Source organism: Macaca thibetana, chromosome X (genome assembly GCF_024542745.1).
Source record: "Macaca thibetana thibetana isolate TM-01 chromosome X, ASM2454274v1, whole genome shotgun sequence".
Taxonomy (NCBI): domain Eukaryota; kingdom Metazoa; phylum Chordata; class Mammalia; order Primates; family Cercopithecidae; genus Macaca; species Macaca thibetana.
Window position 1 is genome coordinate 143,594,895 of NC_065598.1, and position 26,164 is coordinate 143,621,058.

Sequence of the window (26,164 nt, forward strand, 5' to 3'; positions counted from 1 at the left end):
TTCCAACAAAATCTATGTCTCCTGAATGTGGACAGAAATACTGGCTATTACCAAAGGTAATGATTTCGCTGAAAATCTCTGTGAGATCTTATGAATCACACTTGTAAACTCATATAACATAGAAGCCAGAATAGACCAAATAGACTAGAAAGGGAATCAGGCCCCTTCATTTCATAGTGAGGAGACTTTAGCTCAGAGAGCATGGGTGATTCACCAAAGACACACAGCTAGGTAAATGAAACTTGATTTAAAAAATGGACCCTAACTGCCAGAATAAATAGAGAGGGATGGTCCCTGTGATATATTTTGAAGCTGTCACAGGTCGCCTTGACAAAATGGAGAACGTCTGACAGGCCAACATTTACCAAGTGTTCTTAATGTAGGAATACCATGTTCCCCTGAAAGGAATCATCAAATGTAGAGTATTATAAAATGGCTTTCTCTTGGCATTGTTAATTGGTATAATCAATACATTTAATCTCAATTTACAGTCTTACACTTCTGGGAGGTGTGCAAAACCTGGAATACCTGCTTTTCCAGCCTCTTCAATTCATAGGTGAAGAACTTGACGGAGATCTAAAGGGGGGGTGGTATAACCAGGATATTCTGACCTCAGCTGCTGAGCTCTTTATTATGGTTCATCCCTCTTCTTTCACAGTGAACCGCCCATTTAAAAACTGGCCCATTATGAGATTTATTTATTGTCCATCTTAGCACTCTGAAAACAGAGAGCTGTAAGAATAAGTCCATTGATATTTTGAATTGCCCAAACAGTGGTACTGGTTTTCAAACGGTTACCTTGGCTATGCTGGTCAGAATGGCAATTATTAAAAAGTCAAGAAACAACAGATGCTGGTCAGGTTGTGGAGAAATTGGAACGCTTTAATACTGTTTAATACTGTTGTTGGGAATGTGTATTTTTTCAACCATTGTAGAAGACAGACAGTGTGGTGATTCCTCAAAGATCTAGAACAAGAAATACCATTTGATCCAGCAATTCCATTACTGGGTATATACCCAAATGAATATAAATTATTCTATTACAAAGATACATGCACACGTATGTTCATTGCAGCACTATTCACAATAGCAAAGACATAGAACCAACCCAAATGCTCACCAATGATAGACTGGATAAAGAAAATGTGGTACATATACACCATGGAACACTATGTAGCCATAAAAAGAAACGAGATAATGTCCTTCGCAGGGACATGGATGGAGCTGGAAGCCATTGTCCTCTGCAAAGTAACACAGGAACAGAAAACCAAACACCGCATGTTATTACTTATAAATGGGAGCTGAACAATGAGCACATATGGACACAGGGAGGGGAACAACACTCACTGGGGCCTGTTGGGAGTGGGGTGGGGGGAGGGAGACCACCATTAGGAAAAATAGTTAATGCATGCTGAGCTTAATACTTAGGTGATGGGTTGATAGGTGGAAAAAATCACCATGGCGCATATTTACCTATGTAACAAACCTGCACATCCTGAACATGTACCCCAAAACTTAAAATAAAAGTTAAAATTAAAAAAAAGATTGAAGGAACATTTCAAATGAGACCAAATTGCAAGTGCACTTTGAAAACTTTGGATGATAATACTGGAAAGAGCAGGTTTTCTCTCATTAGAGCTAAATGGAACCAACCAACCAGTAGCGAGTCCATTAGACAGAACTTGTGAGAAATGCAGCTTTTGAAAAATTAAGCTTTAAAATTCTCATAAGGAGGACCCATTTTACCATTAAATTGTCAATTGCAGGTCAATATATACTTATTCTATGTACACTCTCACATAGACTTTCACATATGCAAAGAGAAACACTAAAGTTGCTATATTAGTCTGTTCTCATGCTGCTAATAAAGACATATCCAAAACTGGGTAGTTTATAAAGGAAAGAGGTTTAATTGACTGACAGCTCCACATGGCTGGAGAGGCCTCACAATCATGGTGGAAGGTGAATGAGGAACAAAGTCACATCTGACATGGCAGCAGGCAAGAGCATGTACAGGGGAACTCCCCTTTATAAAACCATCAGATCTCATGAGACTTATTCACTGTCATGGGAACAGCACAGAAAAGACCTGCCCCCCAATGATTCAATTACCTCCTACCAGGTCCCTCCCATGACATGTGGGAATTATGGGAGCTACAATTCAGGAAGAGATGTGGGTGAGCACACAACCAAACCGTATCAGTTGCAAATTCAGAAATCCATAGCAGGTCAATTAATTGTTTTAAAACTTTCTCTCTTGAATTACTTGTCTTTATTCAACAGCCTCAAGATAATCTTAGCTCCTCATTTGATTTAATTTGTTATGCAAAAAATGGCACCAAGTCCTCTTATGGCTGTTTTAATCAGTTGCTTGTTGAAATTTTATAAAATAGCCAATTGAGCTCCACATTGTATTTTTTGTATGATTAATTTGAAATGATTGTATTGGCCATAGTAGTTATGAATGCAAGGAAATAATAATCTTATCTAATTTATGTTACTGAGCTGGATATATATAACTTTATGCTTATCAGAGCAATGGACAAATTGGACTCATTGAACTGCAACTTACATTTTCATGTTCATTCCATTGTATTATATTGGTACATCAAAGGAATTTTGCAAAATAAAAATATTGAAACAACTTATGTTTTAGTAGTGGCTACTAGATTTATATATACAGATAAATATAAACTCCTATTTGATAATATAGTTAGGAACCAGTTTTTTTGTACAGTGATTGAGAACATGGGTTTGAAGTCTTACGGACGTGATTTTGTTTCTTGGCTTTATCACGTATTAACTGTGGAACCTTGGGAAAATTACTGAGCCTCTATGAACCTCACTTTCATCATTTACACCATGGAGATAATAATGCCTTTAGCTTAGAGTTGTCATGTAGAATAAGCAAGATAAAGGATAGGCCTGGTACACCTAAATGCTCAAAAAGCATGTCCTATAAAAATAACCATTTATATCCAAAAATTAGCCGGGCATGGTGGCACGTGCCTGTAATCCCAGCTATTCAGGAGGCTGAGGCAGGAGAATTGCTTGAACTCAGGAGGCGGAGATTGCAGTGAGCCGAGAGCTGCCACTGCACTCCAGCCTGGGCGATAAGAACAAGACTTCATCTCCAAAAAATAAAAAGATATAACCATTCTTATGACTGTTTTAACACAAAAGTGATAACAAAGGACCTTGCTGACACAGTTATTTTCATTTTTATACCTTACCTTTAACTCAGCGTACTATTAATCATTCTGTTGGGAAAATAATTATGTAAAATGGCAGTGCTAAGAGGGTCTTTATATAGAATTCTGTGTGCCCTGGAGGCATTTGTGGTAATGTCTAGGATGGACTAAGCCTGAAGGTTACTGTTAGGCTATGATTTGGCTGATGTCATATACCCCAATGCCTAATTAGGGAGCCCCATTGAAAGTGATCGTTTTCTCTTTGGTGTGGCCCTTCCATTTAAGGGTTGAATGTTATGGTTACATTAATGAAACTAGACAAAAAAATAAAGAAGACAGGAAATTTCCTACACTTTCTGAAACACAGCTCATAGACACCCTTAGAAACGGAGGCTGAATCCTTTACAAGAGTGGGGCATTTGCAGCTGCTCTAATGTATATCTCCCCAGAAATTAACAAGTACTGTTATTTTCTGCACTTAAATAATAACTTACAAAATAGGTTTATTCATTCAACTTTCTCTTATCAATACTTCCAAATTGCTAGCATTATATTTTCTCATCTCCTTGTTTTGAACATGACTGTGACCTCCTACACACTAGCTAACCTCACTTTTACAGCCAAAGATTCTAAGGAGGAGCTGCAGCCCTTTGCCTAACATAACTTACCAGGCACTAGGCAAAGCTGTATTCTGACTTCCTGATGGTCCAGTCTTTAGCAGCGTGGGTGGGGGAGGGCAGGGCCTACACTGCTGGGTAACTGGAGAGCAAGTGCCTCAAAAAGGTGCCCACAGACTTTGCCTCCCTTTTATGTAACTTCTATTCCTGCTTTCACACTGCTTTTTCAGACATCTTTTTGTCACAGCTTTAACAATTACCTCATCATCACAGTATTTAGAATTTTTTGACGAGATACTGTGTTTGAATACTGTTTTCAGAAGTAAGGTGGGGCACAACTCTTCTCCTCTCCTCCACCCCTGCTGCTTCCCAACAGAATACAGAAGAGACTTTGTAGGACTTCCAATAGAAGAAGCTCGATTAGAGCTCCTTGAGTTGCTGAATTAAATTGCAATCAATTCAATAGAACCAAATGGAATCATGAAGTAATGAATCCCCTGTCATGAGAATCATGTCAGCGGTACTTGTATGGTATGATGACAGGACTTGGCTTGATCAGATGGTTTAAGGTTAACCCCATACCTTCCATTCACATGGTTATGTGACCTTGGGCAAGTCATTTCACCTCTGTGCACTGCATTTGTCCTCATCTTTAAAATTGGGCAGAAGGTAGCAGGCTGGAGTGTATAATCCCTGGGGCCTTTTCTCTGTCAGGAGCCTGTATAGGCGATGAGTGTATCCACTCATTACTGGACAGGCAACTCACAAGTATTCCATTGAGAATGAACAAGCAGCATTAGCTTTGCATGTGAATGATGGCACATTTATTATCAGATTTATTTCATGTATTACTTGTCCTTCCCCTCCCTGTCTTCCAACAGATATAGTAGATCTCAGTCAGTTTTAATGCTTTCAGCCTCTGCTGCACCTGTAGTAACTGTCTGCCAGAGGCAGCCCTTTTTCAAAGTCCCTATCTTACTGTAAGTAACCAGAATTTCTAAAGATGGAAAGGTTGCCCCTGCCAACTCTATTTCACTGTTTCTCTCTTTCTTGAAAGGAGCAATGAAAGGGAGAGGGTATCCCATGTTGAATAAGTAAGTGTCTGCCTTCATTCCAGCCTTGTCATGGCTCCAGTAAGCTCATTTCATCACAAATTTATGACTCATAAAATCAATATTGACTGTGAATGTTGGGGGGAGGACAATTTTGAGGGCACATCTGAAGTACCAATGAACCCATAGGAATTCCCTTCAGTTAGGTGAAAAATGATCAAGAAACAAAAGCTAAAGGAGGAGTCAAGGACTACAGCATCAAGGTGCTGAACTCAGTGTTAAACCTGAGTCCTTAGTGCTTAGCAACTTTGAAGTCCTGGATGGAGGAAAGACTTGGTCTGTTTGTGGTAACAGCAGGTGCTTTCCAAGGTACAGACTGTCTGAGTCATTATTGTACAGGTAACATTCTCTCAAGATGATCTTTTTCACTTTCAAGTTTTCAACGTGCCATTTTGTAGGTTCCTTTTTAGACTATCAGTATTTTGCTTTTGATGTTGATGGTCAGCTTGGAATTTGTAATAACATTAATAACCGTATAACAGGGATAAATAATCTTTCATCTTGCAGAGGTGGGGGCGGGGGGTTCATGGCAATTTATCAAATTGTCTCCTGGATTGCTATGGCTCTAGTGGGAACTACATGGACAAATCTATGTTAAACAACAGCAGCATAAAATAGTGGAAGACACACTGGATTGTTTAGCCAAAAACCCAGGGGCTAGTCTCCACCACCTCTGACTAGCCATAAAACTTCAGACAAATCATGCAACCTTTTAAAGTCTCGCTTCTTTTTCATCTTAAAAAATGAAAGTAATTTTATCTTATTTGCCTACTTCAGAAGATTGTTGTAAGCAACAAATGATACCAGGAAGGGGATAATAGATGTAGAGGATGTGAAAGGATTTTGTAACCTGGCAAGGACTCTAAATTTCCAATGAATTATTTCTATTAGCAATGGTCTTAGTAGCAGTAATAGTAGAAGATATTCTTAATGTCATCCTCATATATAAATTCCCTCATTCCCCTTTGTTTTCATATGCCACCAGGATGCTGTTCTTAAAGTTTTGAATTAAGGGGTAAATATCTTTACTTTCAGGATTTAGGAGATCTCTCTCATGGGGTTAGATTATCATTTATAAAGAACTGAAACTGAGGATCTTGAAAACGCTAATTGTAAAGCTTATCATTACAGAGTAGATGTCAGATGCTGCCCTGAAACTTTGTAGCATCCTGATAAGGTGTCATGCTTTCCTTTTCAGCATAAATTGCAAAATGAAGGGTAAAACATTTAGAAATTAATAAAGCATATTTATAAAAAATATACCTGGCCATGAGCAGTGACTCATGCCTGTAATCCCAGCACTTTGGGAGGCTGAGGCTAGCTGATCACGAGGTCAGGAGATCAAGACCATCCTGGCTAACATGTTGAAATCCTGACTCTATTAATGATATAAAAAAATTAGCCAGGTGTGGTGGCACCCACCTGTAGTCCCAGCACTCGGGAAGCTGAGGCAGGAGAACCGCTTGAACCCGGGAGGTGGAGGTTGCAGTGAGCCAAGATTGCACCATTGCACTCCAACCTGGGCGACAGAGTGAGACTCTGTCTCAAAAACAAACAAACAAATATATATATATATATGTGCATACACACACACACACACACACACACACATATATACACCTAAGTGTCAGACTAGATAATTTCAAGATTAGTGTGATCATAATAAATTTTTGTTTACCAAATACTCTCAGCCTAGAGCTTCTCAGATAACCAATTAAAAGCACACTAAGTATTAATAATTGCATTATTTAAATAGGCATATTATTTTAGGTTTAGAAGGTCCCTCTTCTTCATGATAATGCATTTTCATGAAGAAAGATCTTAAAACTGATTCTAAGGATCTTCAAATAACACGTCATAGTGTGGTATATGTTGGTGAGTTTATTTATCTTGAGTTGGGAGCTTTTACAGATTCCAGCTATATGTCTTCACCACAAATCTTGTTTTTTTGTGCTCATGGCATGAGTGAGAATAAATGGAAGTTGTGGAGTCTGTGAAGGCCACTGGAGGGAGATTTCCCAGTCTCCTAATATATCAGTGTCTCTTCCTATCTGTTTCTGATGGGGTCCTACAGCACGTCAACATCCTTAGGTAAAGAAAATCTTCCTAAGAGGGAGCAGCAGTCACTGAAATTAAATTAATGAAACCCTGCATCTGCTGATCTATTTGACAAGAAGGAATTCGGGCTGCCAACATTTAGAAACCACTAGAAGTAATCTCCATTGGAAACCAGGCTTCGACTTTCTGCCCTGGGCTGCCCAAAGTATTGCAGTAGAAAATGCGAAAGTAAGTTGAACTTTGAATTATAATTGCAATGACTGTCTAGCGAAATGGATTCATGCTCTGGCACTGCACCTTTGAGGCTGTGGGTTCGTTCACATAAGATAAAAATCTGTCTGGCCTGACAGTTGAAAAGGTTGCAAGAACACTTGATGTCTGATGGTCTCAGTGTATTGCCAAATCTTGATTAAAATGGAAGACTTTGGAATAATTATGTTTTGTTTTTTTTTTCAAAATAATCTTTTCAAACAGAGCCATTTCTACATGTTTTGGCTTTAAGTTTATTGACTTAGCCAAGTATAGATTGTATTTTCACTACCATTTAGCAATAACATCATACTTAACATGAAGCTCTCACATAGTTGAGATACTTTGGCCTTGGGGCCAACACGTTATTTTTGAAAATGACATCTAATTGTCATTGTAATATCCTTAATATTAAAAACTGGACTATCTACATTTTAATGCTTCCACTTTAACTCTAGAGCACATTGCCTGTCATCTGTTTTCATTATGAAAATACTTGCAGGAATGGCTTAGCATTTTTACTTCTGTAGATCATGTACCTGTGAAATGTGTAGGTTTTAATTTTAGATTAGAGACATCTACTAACTAGAGATTAACACAAGTTGGATCTTTCTAATTAATCTGCTTTTGGACCACAGATTGATAGACTTAACAGACACGAGTCACCTTAAAGACTGGATTCTAAGCCAACCCACTTGTTTTACATCTGGGAAAACTGTGACTTGCCCAAAGTCATACAGTTTGTCACTGAACCAATAGAGTTTCTTCAATACAGTCAGTTCAAGTATATTAAGCAGTATCTCATGAAGTACTAAAAGAGTCCTGAGGGCGGGGACAAAGTGTTACATATAGATGTCCACCATACTCAGAGAAACTCTATTCAGATTCATCTACCACATTTTCTGTTCTCAGTCAATTACATTTGACTATGCCAAAAATAAGGTACTTTCAGGAAACTACTTTCTGTCTTTTTCAAATGCTAAAGTCACTCTCTATCTGATTGTTTTCTCTTATTCAAAGCTAAGGTCCTGTCTTGCTCCCTTGCTTGACGACCCAGATCCATGGACAGTTTTTGCTTTCATGACTTTCTGTTGAAGTTATTGTCAGAGTCATGCATCTGGCTTTTTAAAATAGGATCACCACATAAACTGGGATTTCCAGGATAGCCCTGATTTCAATTCATTCTCCCCATAAATTGATATTCTAGAAATTTCCATATTTGGTCATGTAAATCACGTAATGCAAGCTGCCTTTGGTACCCACTGAAAGAAAATTTTTTTCTGCCAATGTGCCTCATTTAGGGATCAATAAAAGATATCTGCTAACATGCACTGTAATTCCTTACTTTAGATATGCAGGTCTTGTCTACTCATCTATAGTATACGCTCCCTGTCTTAGTGTGTCTTGTGCTTCTATAACAGAATATCTGAGACTGGGTAATTTATAATGAACAGAAATTTATTGGCTCACAGTTTTAGAAATTGAGAAGTCCAATGTCAAGATGTCAGTATCTGCCACAGGCCTTCTGTCTGCATTATAACATGGTGGAAGGCATCACATGGAAGAAGTTGGAGGTTGGGGAGAGACGGAGCGAGAGAGAGAAGCAGAAACAAAAGAGTGCCAAACTTGTCATTTTATCAGGAGCCTACTACCATGATAATGACATTAATTTATTCATGAGGGAAGAGCCCCCATAGCCTAATCAACCCTAAGGGCCCCACCTCTGAATACTGTTACAATGGCAATTAAATTTCAACATGAGGTTTTGAAAGGACAAACATTCAAGCCATAGCACTCCCTGTGGACAGCCATTGTTTATCATGTACTGCATTTCACATAATGCTTAGCTTAGTGCACTGTGCATACTGAGGGTGCAATGCATATTTGTCATTTGGGATTATTTCTTTTACATGAACAGATTTTCCAAACCCCAAATTTAGAAGTACTGCAACACATTGATTCTGGTCAAGAGTAGGTCTGGTTAGTTCATTAAGAGTTTATTTTATCAGTAATGTGGTGTGCTTGTACCTGAAATTATAAATGCCTGCCAGGTATCTGTATCCTGCATACTTCCACAACTCAGAAATAATCAATACTTTGTTTTCTTGTGGATGCGAGACAAGTTAGGATCACTGGTGCTGGGTATATGCTGTCCACGTTAATTGGCATAGACCTTTAGGCTTCATAAACCATGGTACACCATGTATCACTCCTTCTTTGTTCTTCAGCATAAAATTCAATGGGCTTGAGACGCTCCACAGAGCTGGCCCACACTTAATGTCACAGACCCTTTATGACACACACTATGTCTATTTCAGGGGTTTTTGCAGAGTGATTTTCTGGAAAAGTGCCATGCCCTTCCATGAGCCAAGAATTTCAGAATGTCTCATAAATGGTGGACAGACTGGACTTTGGGGCCTCTCTCCAACTAACAGAAGATACTAAGTAAGGTCCAGGGGAAGTTTAAGAAACAAACTTCCTGTGTTTGTTCTATTGATTTTCCTACCAACAAGAAGTGTAACAAATTGTGATGTTTCCAAATAAAAAGCATCAGGAATAAGCTCCCATTTTATTGAGTGGTTTCCTGGACACACATGCAGGTGCATTTTGGAAGAGGCTGGATATAGCCAGAGACAGGTAACAAAGCCAGGTCACTTAACAAAGCAGGAAAGATAAGGGCCACGGTTGCAAATCATTATTTATAATCAAACGAAATGGTAATTTTGCCAACACTCCCTTCTCAAACATAAGACCATCATCATGGTAATCAAACTATTACTCTGACACAGTTTACTTACCAGGAGACCAATCTGAGATTGATGACCTGAAAATGGAGGTTGTCTTTCAATTCATTTGAAATGCAAACCGAGTAGACAACCTATACCTACTGTGGCATATTTTTAAAGCAAAATCAGCACCTACATTGACCTCCTATTTACATTTCTTTGAGAAGAAAAGAAAATCACATAAAAGCTATCAAGAAACACATTTCACAGCAGGCAAATTAATTGGTTTTACAGTATTTGAATGGAGGGTTTGTCAAATAAAACATGCCGTGACAGTTAATAGTGTCATTTAGAGCCAGAAAATTATTGGCTTATTTGTTATTGGATAAAAGGAAGGCAAACATTTTGTATTAGAAAGTTTTAATGTGTTTAAAATCCTCATTAGGGATTAATGGACATGCTTGCTTAGCACAGCGCCTCATTAATTTGAGGCTAAACAGTTACTTCTGTGTTTCAATCTCAGTGTTGTTTCTTAACTTTTTTTTATTTCTCTTTAATTAGATCTTGCATTTGAGTTTGCTCTCTATACCATTGGAGATATAGATTTAATTAATGAGATTTATAAATCTAATGAAAGTGAGTTATTCTTAGCTATCGTTTCATTTTAGTGAGCAGTTAAACCACATGTAAGTAGGCGCAGATCTAAGAGATTTCAGAAGTACAGAAAAAATGTGAACTTCCCTGAATATATTTAGCTGTGTCACTTGGCATTAATAGATAAAAGTGTTTTAATTAGAGTCATAAATAATAGGGGAGCTGGTGAGGATTCAGTTCCCATGCACATGGCTTGTTCTTTAGGATCATCACTGTCAAAGAAGAGCAATTGTAACTCTGTTTCTGTGGAATTTCAGTGTCATCCACTGGCAATTAAGACAATCCTAAGTGCGGAGTATAGAGAGTCAATAAGGTTTGTTAGAGGTTAGTATGAAAGTGGAGCCACTTTCTATCAAGTGTATTCTGTTGTCACTTTTATTGAGGGCATCTGTGGGTACAATTTATAAAGTCTATTCCATTTACATTGCTTTAAGGGGAATTTAGTTAAAGGAAAAACTGATAACTGAGTTTTTTGTTTTGAAACAGACGGTTAAATCATTAGCTATTTATTTGTAAGAAGACCATTGTAATCTCTTTAAGGTGAGGGATTGTGAATGTCAAGGTAAGACTTTTTTTTTCTAAAAGATTTTCAAAAAATAAGAGCCAAAGGTACATATTTAAAAGATTTTTTTGTAAATGGGGTTATGGAACTTAATTTAAGACCCCATAATATACCTGTGGCAATGCCTTCAGAAATTACCATAAAAACCTGAACTCCCACTTTTTTTTTTCCCATGAGGAAGTCCTTGTATCTTAGACACTGTAAATGAGTTGAAGAACTTGTCAATCCAAGACATATAAAAGATAATCATATTTTAAAATACTGCATGATAGCAATCATATATTAAATGTGTAAAATGCTTGCTTGAATACAAAATGTTTCAATGATTAAAAATAGCTCTTCTTTAAACAATTCAGAAACTCCTTCTAATGTTCTAAAGGAATGATTTCTCTCAGGAGGATATGAGTTAATAGAGTTCTTTGTGCTCCCAAAGAGACAGAGTAGCATTCAGTTAGGCCCAGAGGAGATCCTCAAGCCTTGGGGCTTATATTCAGCCCTGGGTTTAATTTCATCTAGCCTTCTGGATACTGTTACAGGAGTCACTACTGTAGAGTCCTGGTCATTAGTCCTACTCCTGTGCTTTCTACTTATTGCAGTCAGAATGAAACCTCTTCTAGATTAGAACAGTTGGAGAACTGTGAACTGTGGTTAATTAATCAGTGTTGGAAAAAGCAGAAGCTAACGATGAGGAGCAGTGTCACCTTCATCCAAATCGTCAGAGCTACTTGGCTTCCAACTCCCTTCTTTCTCCCCGCCTCCCTATCCCTTCTATTATTCTTCCCTAGCAAGTCTATGATCCATGTTTCTGTTTTCCAAGACAACTATTCCAACCTTTCCTTTTTCTTCCAATTTCCAATAAACACACCCCACTCTTAGCTGATGATCTTGCCGCATACTTCATAAAGAAAAATAAGATACAACCAGACAAGTACCATCTCATCTTCTTATCTTTAATTTCTCCAACCCAGCTGCTTATATACCTGGGCACTCTGCCTTCCAACCTGTTACAATGGAAGAAGTGTACAGAAGTGTCCATGTTCCTATTTCAAGCCAACCTCTTCAGTTGTGTCTTGATCCACTCACTCCTTCTCAAGGATTTTGCTTTTACAATCATCCACTTTCACTTTGCCACACTTTTTCCCTCTTCACTGAGTTCTATGCATCAAGTATATAAATATGTCTTAATATCATCCCTCTTATAAATACAAAACCAAACGAAAACCTTGACTCCACATCACCACTTCCTATTATTCCATTTCTCTACCCCCTTTCACAGTAGGAATTGTTTATTCACTCTCTCCACTTCTGCCCCTTCCACTCTCTCCTCAATACACAATCAGGTTTACATCCCCACCAAGCTGCTGAAACAGCTATGACCAAGGATACAAATGACCTAGATATTGCTAAAGCCTGTTCTGCAGCCTCAAACTTATTAATGACCACTTTTTCCTGGAAGCACTTTTTCTTCTAGGCTATTGGGACCCCATGCTTGCTTCCATACACACTTTAAGAATTCATTTTTGGCTTTGGAATACATGACATGTGATAGATAATATACCATGCTATGTGCAGTGTGGCCTCCTGGCAAAGGGACTACTGCATATAGCAAAATACATAAAATAGGAAAGAATAAAGCAGAGTGTTAATAAAATCGTAGAATCTAAAAGATGTGTGAAAGATCCCGTAACCTGGTGACCAGCCCAAAGTGAAGGTGTTGTTTGTTATTCTGTGGCAACATAGGAAATGTAAGATAATAATGTGTGTGTGTGTGTGTGTGTGCCAGCATGTTTGATATTAGCATAAATTTAACTGTTCTGTATTTTGAACAAACTGGCCTGTATTCAGAGATTATGCCTTATTAACCTTTTGAAAGTTGTAATGTTCTTTTACAAAATAATAGTGCCAGTGGTTAATTTTGTTTTATAATGCTCTTATTGATAAAATAAAAAGTTAGTAATCTTATATGTATTCCTCATTATTTGTGTACTGTTATGTGAAATACAAAACACTGGGTACTTGTAATATATTCCCATGCCTTTACTGTATAGGCTGCTTAGGCTGCAGGCTGGTGAGTGAAGAAGCGGATTGTCCCAAATTACACAGCTAATTAGTGGTAGAGCTTGGACACATAACTACTGCTTCCTGTCAGGTTTTTTCACTACTTTATAAGATTTGTTACATGAAAGTGAGATCGCCGCTTTGCAATTGTTTACTTTCTCTATATTATGAGCTTATAGTATTAAGAGCATACTACAACTTTAAAAACGCTAACATTTACTCTTTAATTGACAGAATTCAAAGGTGAACTTGCCTCCTGATATATCTTTTTAATATATTTAGATAATGTATTAGTTCACTCCATTTTGTACATCTCTAGTTTTACAGTCTTCTCTTTTATTATGAGAGATTATTATGGGCCTGCACACAGACAGTCATTACCATTAATGGGAGCACACTAAGTAGGGATTAAGTGGAATCTAGATTTTGATCCTAAATGGTCTTTGGTTGCAGTACTAGGACTTTGGGACAGAAGTGAGTATCCTGCAGGCCCTGAGGAGTTGGCTACTTACCTAGGAATTTCAAAAGGAAAGGACTAGGGCTGGAAGATCCGTGGATTGTAGGGCAAGCACCAAAAGAAGAAAGAAGGTCAGGAAGAGCATAGGCAAGAGAGGGCAAGCAAATGGGGTCAGAATCATGGAGACTGGCAAAGAGAAGTAGGAGATAGCTCGAGTCTGATCCCAGAATGATGGAATCATAGCAAGAAGCCTTGAGACTCTAAGTTGGAGATCTGTCCCTGTGGAACTGGGCTGGAAGACCCTACTCAGCCAGGGTATGAGTCTGGGTAGCTGCAGCAGTAGTAACCAGAATGGCCTCACTGACTAGCCCAGGGGACTTGAGACAGAGCATCCTTGAGGGAATGTGAGGCAGGCAGCAAGGTGCTTCCAGATAGGTTCTTGATTTCTAACAGTAATATTTCTAGATGTTTACCTTGTTTTTCTCTAAGACTGTAATATACCCTCATTCCCCCATCTCCTTTTATAGCTCACTCTTCTATAGAAACTAGTTATTAGAGCAAATAAATGAACAGTGAGCTAATGGCTATTCAGAGCCAACTGAATTAAGTACTCTTCACTTGAAATTCCATCTGCCATTAGGTACTCTCACCTGATGATGGGCCTTTCTGCATATGCATTCCACCATTGCCCATACCTAATGTAATCACTGAAGAGGTGTCCTCATAATGAAGCATGTCACCCAACCCTCCTCCACCCTTCTCATCCCCACTCTCCCTTATCTCTCTTGTCATATCCACTCAAGTCCCATCTCCAGTCTCCTTTTTCACCTTTAATGAGAGCCAGCAGATGGAGAAGCAGCCTGAGACTCTTTACGCACTGGGACCCTGAATAGGATTTAGTAATTAGCAACATTCATAAGATGTCGTGGGAGCCGATTTACAAGACGACCAAACTATCTCCTCAGTGGTTCCAAGGCTCAGAGTGCTGACACCTTTCTAAAGACTTTTGAGAGAACTTAGCATACAAAGTGCTGATGGAGACTTAACATGCACCCCCTACTAGGCTAAGGTACTTTTATATACCTCACTTCATCTCAACCTCACAAAAATCCTAGAAGTGGATTTTTTAAACTTTCTCTTACATAGATAGGGATACAGAGGCTCAAAGAAGTTCAAGTGGCTTGCCCAAGGTCATAAAGCAAGCTGAACTTCAGAGCTAGGATTGAAATCCAGTTCTATGGAGCCTCAAAGACCAGGCTCTTTCCACTGCCCCCTTGGAGCCCCTAGAAAATACAGTAAATTATCTCATTCTCAAAGAAATAACAGTTCATGGTTATCTTTTGGTTTTATGTTCATGTATGATTCCAAACAATGGGTCATTTCCTGTATTTGGCTTAAAAAGACATATGTTAAATTATTTTGATCTTCATGCTCTATTTTTTGTTCTTTTTGTACTTTGTTGGTGCATATTAGCTTGTTTTACATGAAGTATTTTGACCAGGAGACTTACTTAAAAATTGGCCAGAAGCAGTATTTTAAAGCAAACACCAGCTCTTTGGATGCCCAGGATTTTTGCTGTATTAAAATGAAATTGGAAGATGAGCTGGTTAGCTGGACCATGTAACTGTTGTGAAATCGTTTTTGTTTTGATTAAAGTTATATTACCCGAGGACTTCTATCTACAGCTTATGCAATATTAACTGTTCCCGTTTAATCATAGACTCATGAATACAAACTAGAATAGGGACGGTTAAGGTGAGGCAGGAAGCAAGGGACAGACAGATCCTAATGTGAACTGAGTTTGTAGTTTTCCAAATTCATTTTGGAAAACTGGGACTCCCTGGATAGAGACATAGGGGATTTCATAATGCATGCAAATAGGAACTTCAGAGGCTGCTGTCCTGTGTTTTTACAAATTACCAATGATGGGAATTACAAATTTTAAAAAGCTCGAAAACTCATTTGGTAGTACAATATCATAACCTGGGTTTTTATTTTATTAGTAATTCTGTGTCAGGGGACTTCTGTGTACCACAAATCAATCATGGGGATAAATGGGGAAGTTTGTTAATGAAAGTACAAATGGAATTAGTTTGGAAGTCGCCATCAGTGTCTGTTGTAGATATTGGTTAACTGGGCCCAGTTATTTAATTTGCAATTAAATTTTCGGTTTTTAAGTTTTACTTTGAGAAAGTGTTTGTCTAGGTGGAATATACCTAGACTAGTGGATTATGATTGCCAGGTATTGTGGGACCACCCTCAGGATGATTTTATGGGAAAAAAATGACTTCTCTTCTCTCACAATCCCTTACTAATAATATACTCAGAGGTATGCATTGAGCTCCTCTGGATTAACCATGTGATGATCATTATTCTATTAATGTTTTACATTAATCTCCATGTTTTCTATTAGTGATGGCTGCTGCTTATGTCTCTCAATGCCACAATCAGCATGTTTTTGATATCTTGTATTACCCTAACCGCTAAGAAGTATGCTCCGATTAAACCATCCTATGCAATTCATTTATTGTTGCTGCAGTTAATTGAATATTTGATGATTTAAAGGAACTCTGATTATTTCATAAGATATGTATTTATCACCAGGCAGATAATTTGTGCGTGATCTCTGTGGCTACATGGAGTGGCAGCCTGCACTGTTAGATGCAGAGAGGGTAGGCACTTGTGAGGGTTCTCGGTGAACTCACCACCTGCCCGATGTGCACCTCCCTTCCCTGGCCCTCAGAGGACCACATCCGTGCCCAGCACAAGAGGGTCGTCTGGGGCCAGGAGTGAGAGCACAGCCTCCCCTGTGTGTCGTGCAGCTTGCTTTCTGCTCCAGGAGGAGGGGGCGGAGAGGGGGAATGAGAAAGGACGCTGCAGCTCTGAGTGGCTAACTTGGCGCTTTGTGGACTATCTGAATACTCAAGAGTGGATTTAAAGAGAGGAGAAGGTGCCTCCGGAATTAAGCAGCAGCTTGGCAACTCAACGGGCAGCAGTTCTAATCCCAGTGCCACCACTAGTTCTCTTCCTCAGTCTCTGTCTTTCACACCTGTCCGAGTAACTCCTCCAGAATTACTGCAAAGATGTGTGGGTGTCTGTGAGAAAGAGAAAGAGAGTGCAAGAGAATAGAATTTGGGGCTGAGCCCCAGCCTTAGCTCAGCTTTCTTCCAGTGTGCAGAGTGACCCTGGTGCGTCTCCGCAGGGGACTCAGTGACTGAAGTGGCCTCAGGTGGCCCCATCACTTCTCAGCCATGTCGAATCCTTGGCCTCTCACTCCCATATGGAGCGAGGACTACAGTGGGGACCTCAACGGCTGGGAGCTTCTGTCTGACATGGCAGTGTCGGTGAACCCGGTAGGTACCCTTTCCCTGGCACTTAAATCAGACCTACTGTTTGGTCTTGTCTGTTTCCCTGTAAATGTTGTTTCCTCAATTTGCGTGGAGTCTTGAAGGCAGAAATGGTGTTGTCTTCAGTGTCTTTAAATCCTCCCTCTTGGCACCATCCTGAGCACAGTGTGAGCTCAATCAGGATTTGTTGTCTAAAGAAATAAATGGGAGAGCTGATGAATAGGCGGACAGGCGAATGAATGCGATCCTATTACCCTTGTCATGACTACCTTACAATGTATGTCCCAGTGGGTTTCTAATTGTTTGTTTTCCTATCCCATCTAGACATTTAACTCTGAGAGAAAGAACCCGAGACTCAGAGTGATTTGTATTACCAACTCTCCATGTTTTGCACTGTACTAGGCACGTAAGAAATATTTGCTGGTTAATTAAAAAACACTTGCAGGAAGGAAAAGCACTTGCGGTTCAAACGTGGTTGTCTTATGGAGAAAACAGCTATGGGCCCGGGCTAGATGAATTTGTAGAACTAGTGACTTTATGAGAATGTTGGATTTTAGTGTTTTCTAAAGAAAAATATCTAAACACTGAGTGTGAATGCATATTTATTTGACTGCTCTTGCCTTTAGAGTTCTTCTCTGTCTGTCCTGAGTGCTGCCGACTCCAATAGTCAGTCATTATTAAATGTGCTGCAAAGCTTCAGAGTCCACAACTTTTTCTCTTTTGACAGCATTTCCTCCCATAAAGAAGTGGATATTTATATTTCGAAGAGGGGAGATGATATTTTCAGTTGGCAAGAGTGAGTCAAATCTTAGTTTGAAAAGATGAGAAGACAGGACTTAAGAAAAGTAAGGAGAACAACAGGACAAGGGGTAATAACTTAATTCATTGTATTGGGCTTTGCGGATTACAAAGCACAGTCACATCACTTATTTCACAGGAGGCTCACAGGAGCCCTGTGAGATTTAAAAAGGATTGGTATTACTATTATTCTTTCCTTTTCTTTTACATTTGGAAAAACTGGAACTCAGAAAGGTACAGTTATTAAGTCCTGTTCCCAAGTGGTAGGGCCAGGACTCCCTCCCAACCCTTTTGACTCATCAGCAGGTGCTCTTGCTGTGTCTGCATATCACTCATATATTTTCACTTTGATTTAAAAATTAACGCTGATGTGTTTGTGTGGGAAAAGGGGAACAAAGACCTTTTCACGAGACTGGGCCATACATTTTTAGCCTAGGCTGCACACTCTGATACAATGCAACAATGATATTGAAGATTTAAGCCTTTCTTATAATCCTTTGACCTTTGTATTTGGGGAATGTGTTTGTTAGAAGTTCAAGAACTCTCTTGGAAAATACAGTTGCTGGAGCACTGAGCAATGGAATGAGGTTGTATTTGCAGTTGAGAACTGCCAGTTTAGCTGTATAATCATATAAACATGTTAGACTAGCATCTTCCAGTGTATATTCTGCAAACATTCATTTTGTGAAATAGCAGTAGTTATTAATTGAAAAATAAAACAAACAAACAAAAAAACAACTAAAACTAAAAACCCAAGACTTAAGGGCCAGGGAAGTTGGGAATGTACTTTATTAAAAATTTTAGACAGGTGTCTCACACCTTTTTATTTGCATCATGGATCTCCAAAGAGGGATACAATATGGGTTGCAACATTTCCCATACTTCTTTGGACACAAAACCTTTTATTTTGCATAACTACTGTCCATGGGATGGTCATCTTTTTAGTACTTCCCCACAGCTTATAGTTGTGCATTAACTATGTGATTCTTCATATTCACCTTCCTATTGAGCCTGTAAACTCCATGAGTGAGGAAATTGTGTCTCCTTTTGCTTCCCATTGTAACTCTGCCTAGCACCAAGTGGCACAGTCCTTAACTCTCCAAAATTGTTTGTTGAATGAATGAATGAATTGTGCTACACCAAATCACCAGTGGTTCTCTATCTGAAACCTGTATTTTAGATTCTTTACAAGGTATGCCCAGCCAACTTAAGTCTTTTCTTCTCCTATTTCTTCTACCTAGTATTAGAGTATTATTGTTATTGGGAGGATGGCTGTATAAATTTGTCATCCAAACTGGAGGACATTTTTGAGAGAGAAAGGGAATACTATCAATAATTACACAGATAACAAGTGTAACCTGGGGTTGTACTGGGCCATCTAGAATTGATAGCCCTTCATTATTGGTGACTGTCTCAGGCTGTCTCTCCTATTTGGGATTTTAGGCCTCTTGGAGTGGGGACTTTTACATGTAGAAGGTCTTCAATAAATACTGGTTGTAATGAATGCATGTACAGAAGTGACTATAATTCTGTTTGAAGATTTGCTGTATTGTTTAACTTGTAGTTTTGTCAGGTGAGGAAATCTAGTGCCATATTCTATTCTTCATTTCCCCAAGTATAGTTGAGTCCATATTTCAGTCTGTTGGGGAGTTAATAATTGTCCTTGCAAGAGGCCTGGGCAATGTAGATGTAATGGCAGTGCTCTCTTAGCAGGACTGGGCGTTCATCTTTCAAGGCAGTGAATGAGAGACCCACTGTTCTTACCAGAGCAGGCAGGAAGCAAATGTGATCAGACTGCAATCCTGGAGAGGGTTAAGGTGTGAAGGGGAAATAGGAATGTTTGGGGGATGCCTAAAACCTGCACAGATGACGTGGTGATCAGCAGACATTTTTCTAGATGGTTGCCTGACTCTCAAGTTCCTGATGGTGCACTGTCTTGCAACTGGTATCTTATTTTATTATCTCACTTCTTGCTTTCACTGATTATGAAGCACCTGCAGGAAAGGGCTATGGGCCTGACATGGAATAAACCCTCAGTACCTTTCTGCTAGTGACTTGAATCTTGATTCATTAGGAAGGTGTCACACTGGGAAAAATGGATCATGGGATTCACTGAGTATACTTCTTAGACTTCTTGTAACTGCCAAGGCAAGCATGCAATTTACGCAGGCCGTTATCCTTAGTGTTTTGTAAGCACCTAGTTGGACTCCCAAGTTCAAAAAGAACTCAATTTAATCACAAAGTGTTTTATATAGGCCTCATATTTTTAATGAATAATATACAAAAGTATGTCAGAGGGTCAAAGATGCCTTAAAGATCATGAGATCAAGCTCTCTTTGGATAGATGAGCAAAGAGAAGCCTGAGGGGATGGGGGAGGGGTCAGTGCCTAAAAGCAAATCAGTGACAGAACAAGGAGTCACTTTCTTTCTGCACCATGCACTGCGATCTTACCACTTCATTAAAGTAAAACAAAATTAGTCATTTGCAGAGATATTCTTTTGTATTTAATAGGAAAAAATTGATAGCTAGATTTTCTTGCTTTACAGTTTGTCCTACAGAGTAAACTATTGTACAAGAAGAATAAATAGATTGTGCCTAATGTTTTCTATTTATTTTGTTTCAGGTAAGTCTTCCCAGTGATCCAAGCTGCGTTGAAGAAATCTTGCGGGTGAGTTTAAAGCTTTATTTTTGTGCCTTTTAATAATGAAGCAATCTATCTGCTTAAGCTGTTTAAAGTAATTACTGTTCTGTTTCAAGGAGTTTCATAATGGGGAATCCTGACATTCTACTTCAAGACCCTTCTGCTTATTCCAGTGGCCTCATTTCTTACCTGTCTTCTTTCCATTTTGTAATCAAGCTAGTTTTCTAATATCACTAAGCTTCTGCCCTATCCATTCCTACATTCTTCTCAGACACTCACCACCTTCTTTAGGAAACTTTCCCTGTTCAAGCACCATACCCTAAACCTTTGCCTTTTACCTTTCTGGGACCTCAACTCAATCTCACTGCTGCCGCCCACTACGTGGAACATGGTTATCAACATTGATTGTGGCCTATAATGAGGGGAAGAGATGTGGGAGTGGGAGAGGAGGAGAAGATGAGAGACTTGAAAATGATGGCATGTTGTGGGAAGTGTTACTTATGGAAGTGAGTGTATGTGTGTGAATGCCTTGGGGGCAGAACAAAGTTGAAAGAGTGGCTATAATCTCTCCTGAAGTAAACAAACCAAAAGAAGAAACCAAATTTAAGTGAGAAAAACATATCTGTCTACTGTCTCTGGCCATTGGCATCAGAAGGCAGTATGGAATCTCAAGAATAGGAATCATGGTAATGAGCTGCTGTACCGGCTCTACCATTTGTCACTTCTATGACCTTGGACAGATTACTTTATCTCTCTGAATTTCCTTTCCTTGTCTGTAAAAGAGGACAATAATACCTGCCCTAACTCCCTTATAGGCTACCAAGTGGTATATAAATCCTTGTTATTGTAATAAATGATGACCAGTGTAGTCATATAAAAACCATGAAGGCTTTCTATCTGGGAAAGAAAATAATCTGTGTGCCAGTGAAAATTCTGCATTCCCTTTCCTCAGTTACCAAAGTCACTCCAACTCCCTCTTCATTCCCCTCTCCCAGTAAATGCCTTCTCAGCAGCCCAGTGTTTGAAGCAAGCCCTGAGAAAATGCAGCCAAAGGAATAGTCAAGAGCCAAAAGCTGTTTACCATTGAATTGGCTTGCCACCCAGAGTATACCTGATGTGCACATTCGTGCACCTGTTTCAGCCCAAGAACATTGTTCTTGACTATTAAAGAGATGAGTCAGTCATATCACTTTGATCAGTGATAAGACTATATGGATTAGGGCAGGGGTTCCCAATCCCAAGGCAATGGACTGGTACCATGTGTTCCTCATGAGAATGTAATGCCTTGATGATCTCAGGTGGAACAGTTTCATCCAAAACCATCTCCCCACCCCTACTCCCACTCCCTACCCCCTCATCTGTGGAAAAATTGTCTTCCATGAAACCAGTGCCTGGTGCTAAAAATGCTAGGGACTGCTGGATTAGGGCTATGCTGACTACTTTGGTAAGATAAGAACCCAGCAACCCCTCAGTCATCTGTCTCAGTCATCTATCTCAGGGGCCCGACGTTTTGGGTGGAGACGAGGCAGCTGTTATGAGTGCCACAAAGGGAATGCACACTGGGAACTCAGCTGCTTGCTCCTTTCCCATTGGGAAAATACATTCAATCCTTGCTCACTTGTCAACAGCCTTCCTTAACAGAAGGTAGTAACATTGAAAGAAATGTCTTACTCTGCTCTACATAGTAACCTTGTTATTCCTTTCTTCTCTGAGTCACAAGCATAAATAAACTCAGTGGCCTTTTTCTTAACTCCCAAAGGAATGCCAGACATACCTCAAAATCTCTACCTAATTTGTCACAATTGAAATTACCTACTTGAAAGCAACCCGGCCCTGGCGCCTAGGTGGTTGGTTATGTGACTAAATGCAGGAAGGAGGGTGAACACCTGGCAGAGGCTGGCAACACCAGTCTCCTAAAGGAGCCACTTAGAGAAACAACAGAATTTCACTTACACATGGAAAGAAAAGAAGCAGGTTTCCTTAATAGGCTCACAAAAGATAACATGCTTTGAGAAAGTTACAAAAGTCCTTCTGTTATTCTTGAAAGAGAATCTAGAGAAATGTCTCTTTTTTTGAAGGGCTATAGATTGTATAGAATTTTTTTTTTTTTTTTTTCCAACAACACTGTTAATGAGTGGGCTTTCTTTTATTAAAGAATGAATGTTTCATTCCCCATGCTTCAAATAAAAATAAGCTTTCTGAAATTTGCGTCCCCAATTTTATGACTAATTGTTAAATTTTTATAGACCACCTTGCTTGTCACAATAGAGCATGCTTGTTGGGCTTTTTGTCTTAATTACACATTCGTGTTCCTTTTGGTTTGAGGGCCTTAGAGGCCTGTGGCGGGTTCCACAGTAAATTTGTCACCTCATTCCCCATAAACCCCCTTCTTAGGGAAAAGTACATTTTCTCTTTCTCCCTACCTCTCCTGGCCATGTTCACTGCTTTTCAAACTAAGCAGAGGCCCAAACAAGGTCATCTCTCCTCACTGAGGGGAGCTATGCAGAGGAAGGAGCACCAGCCCCAGAGTGGAGGAGCTGGCTTCCGGTTGCTCATGAGATTCCCTTATTTCCTAGCTGTGTTGCTTTTCAGTGTCTTCATCTAGAAGCATGAGCTAGTTATTACCCCCTCCATCTCTCTACTCACCTCCAATGAAGGAAAATTTAAATTATGCACATTGTTTGCATCTGCACCATGAAAATCTGAGTCCATTTGCTCTCCCATCTTTCCCACTTCCCTGATCCACCCTTTTTTCCCTCCACCACCTGGCAAGCAAACATATGCAAACCCACTTCATCTCACATGGAGACAGACTTCTTTTATTAACCAAATGCAACACAACCAGCCTTTCCCCACTCTCAGCCCCTCAGTCCTCCAGGCTATGGAAATGCTTTCACCTTATGTGTTTTGTTATGGCCCCCTTTGTCAAAATGCTGTCCAAATTCAAGCCAGTTGGTTTCTCTTGAAAGCCCCTCTCACCATTCGTCTGACAATGTTCTCAGCACCCCTTCAGACCAGCGGGTCCACTTTTCTTTCTTTGCCCCCCTAGGCAAAGTGCTATAATATGCCGGAGCCCACCTTGTCTCGTCTTCCAGCAATTTTCTTCTTGCCCTCATGCCCTTGCAGATGCAATCAGATTACAACAGGCTAACTTGACCTGATGTGTCAACCTTATTTTCCTATAGCAGGTGATGGCTTTTCAAAGCACTTGAATCTCATTGTCTTATTTGGTCATAAGGAATAAGGTAGTTTCTTATTATTTCATGAAATCGAGGTCCAGAGAGGTTAAATGACCTGCAATCCAGGGTGGGGCTGGTATGTGGCGGAAGTAAAATAGTATCTGGCCTTTGTTTTCTAAATCTAGTGATCTTTGCACTACACCCAACTCTCAATCACCCTGTCACAAATCTAGAGTGAGAATCTCTGAATATTAAACAAAATTGCTTTAGACAGTAGCTGACATTTCCAGCAACTTTAAGAATACCAGCAAACCAATATAATTTGAACAGATCTTAGAAATTAATTCTGCCTTTTTGTCATTCTTTAATGTTTTTTAATCTAATTTCAAATAATAATAAAACAATAGCAAATTTGCTTCTAATAATAAAAGAACTGATAATAGTAATGTGTGGTCTATTGCATGCCAGGCACAGTTCGTAAGCACATTATGTCTTTGAACCTTCACAACAACCCTCAAAAACTGTTATTAGTCATGCTTTACAGAATGGTAAAGAGTGAAAGTCAGAGAGGTGAAGTAATTTGCCTCAGGTCACAGTTCTCCAAATCTCTGACAAGAGTCATGCTATATGTTCTTCGGGTCCTGTTGGCTTATCTGAATCCATTCTTACTTAGCAGCCTCCAGTCTGCTTTATGATTAACATTATAGTGGATTCAACCAGCAATTCATTTCAGCTTCTGTTGTTTCCTCAATTTGTACAAATTCAGTTATGCCAGAATAATTTAAGTAGTTTTTTGAACAAACTAGAATTCATTGGCCTACAACACCTTTACACCAAACTGATCTTCTCCCACGAAATGAGCTGTACAAATTCAGATGTCTTTGCTCCTTTTCAAGCATATTATTGCTTATTATGAATTTTACAAATCAGAAACTTAAAAGCAGCAATCTGTGCAATGCATCCCAGCTTTTACACTTGCTTCCATCAGCATGCTATTTACTCTTTAGAGTCAAGCTACTCTCATGTGTAAATGGAAATAAAAAATAATAACAACTCTGGCCACAGTGATGGCATTTTGCAGTAACATTCATCGATCATGTGAGGGATTCCTAGGCAGCTCATCTGTAGTAATATGGGCACCAGCAGCAGCTTCTTTTCTGAGCTCTGTGGGGTTTTATGGATCCTAGAGTAATCATTTCTGGAAGAGTTAAGCCAAGGAGAGCAGCATGCTCTAAATGCTACTAGCTAAGGATGGATGCTCAATGATTATTTGTTCTGCAGTAGTATGATTTATTTGTTCATAGAAAGAATTTACTTTAAAAAATCAACAAACTATCAAATCCTTTCTGGAATCAAAAATGCAGATAGAGCATTTCTTTTAGATTTGATGCTGAACAGATTGTCTCTCCTAGCAAAGTACCTTCTGTAGTTGATAATTTCATAGGCAAACATCTGTAAGGGTAATTCAGTGTTTATGAGGGATGCTGAATTTGCTAGCTAGGATTTAGGGAACTTGATTTGATAAACTGTATCTTCTTACAGATTTCTTCCTGCCATAGGGATCAGGTTGGTAGACACCTACTTGGCCACCTCTTTTTGAGTACAGTATGATCTGTGTTTACAGCATTCTAAATTATGGCAATTCTACTTATTAGGCTTGTGTTTTAGTTAAAAGTTTTAGCATGGAAAAATTTACCAAATATTTACAGGGCAGTGCTTGTTATTTTATTTTTATTTTTTAACAGGGAAATAAATGAAAAAACCCATCTTGCAAGTAAGAAAAAAATGGATCAGGGAACAAAACTGGACAGACAATTATGTCTGAAAGGAAATTTGATTATATTGTCATGACTATGCAGCATAATCAAGCACTTTTCAGTAGAATTTCTTTTATAAATTTAACCAATAATTAGGCAATTGATTTTATATCCTGTCAATACATTAATGTATAAATAATGTTCAACTTGGATTCATGCAAACGATTTTCTATATAGCTGTCTTAAATAAGAATCATTCTGGAATATTTCAGAAAACATGTATCTTATTTGGATGTGGACTTTTAAAATTACAATTTCTTGAAATAGTAATATAGTGTTCCACCCAGGAAAGACAATTCCTAAATATAATTTAGACTATAATTAATGTTAACATTGATGGAGTCAAATAAATGAACTAATGATTGTGCCCTTTGCTAATCTGATGACTAGTTCTTACCTAATGGCACTGGGAAATATGTAAATTTGTCAGCAGGTGAAAATGCCCTTGACTGGGTAAATAATGTGCAGTATTACCTTTTCTGAAGCTAATTCAAAGCACTAATGGACTTAATACGTAGCATGCATATGTGAGGTGAGCTATTCATGGAACCAAATTAGCTCATAAGAGATATTATCCATTATATGCCTCCTAATAATCATTTCCTCTTTTGTCAAACACAAACCAACCCAGAAGAAAGATGCTTAATTTAATTATAACATCTGTTATGTGAACAATGCAGGTAAGCCATCCAGTGTG

At 39.0% G+C, this 26,164-nt stretch overlaps 1 protein-coding gene across 4 annotated transcripts in view; it reads left to right on the forward strand.

Moving 5' to 3' along the window:
- The window catches only part of AFF2 (ALF transcription elongation factor 2), a 498,347-nt gene that overhangs the window by 290,061 nt on the left and 182,122 nt on the right, over positions 1–26,164 (forward strand). For all 4 annotated transcript variants that reach the window (XM_050775184.1, XM_050775181.1, XM_050775182.1 and 1 more), the window contains one exon: positions 20,454–20,498. In XM_050775184.1, coding sequence (XP_050631141.1) covers positions 20,454–20,498 — 45 coding nt within the window. The remainder of the gene's footprint in view (positions 1–20,453; positions 20,499–26,164) is intronic.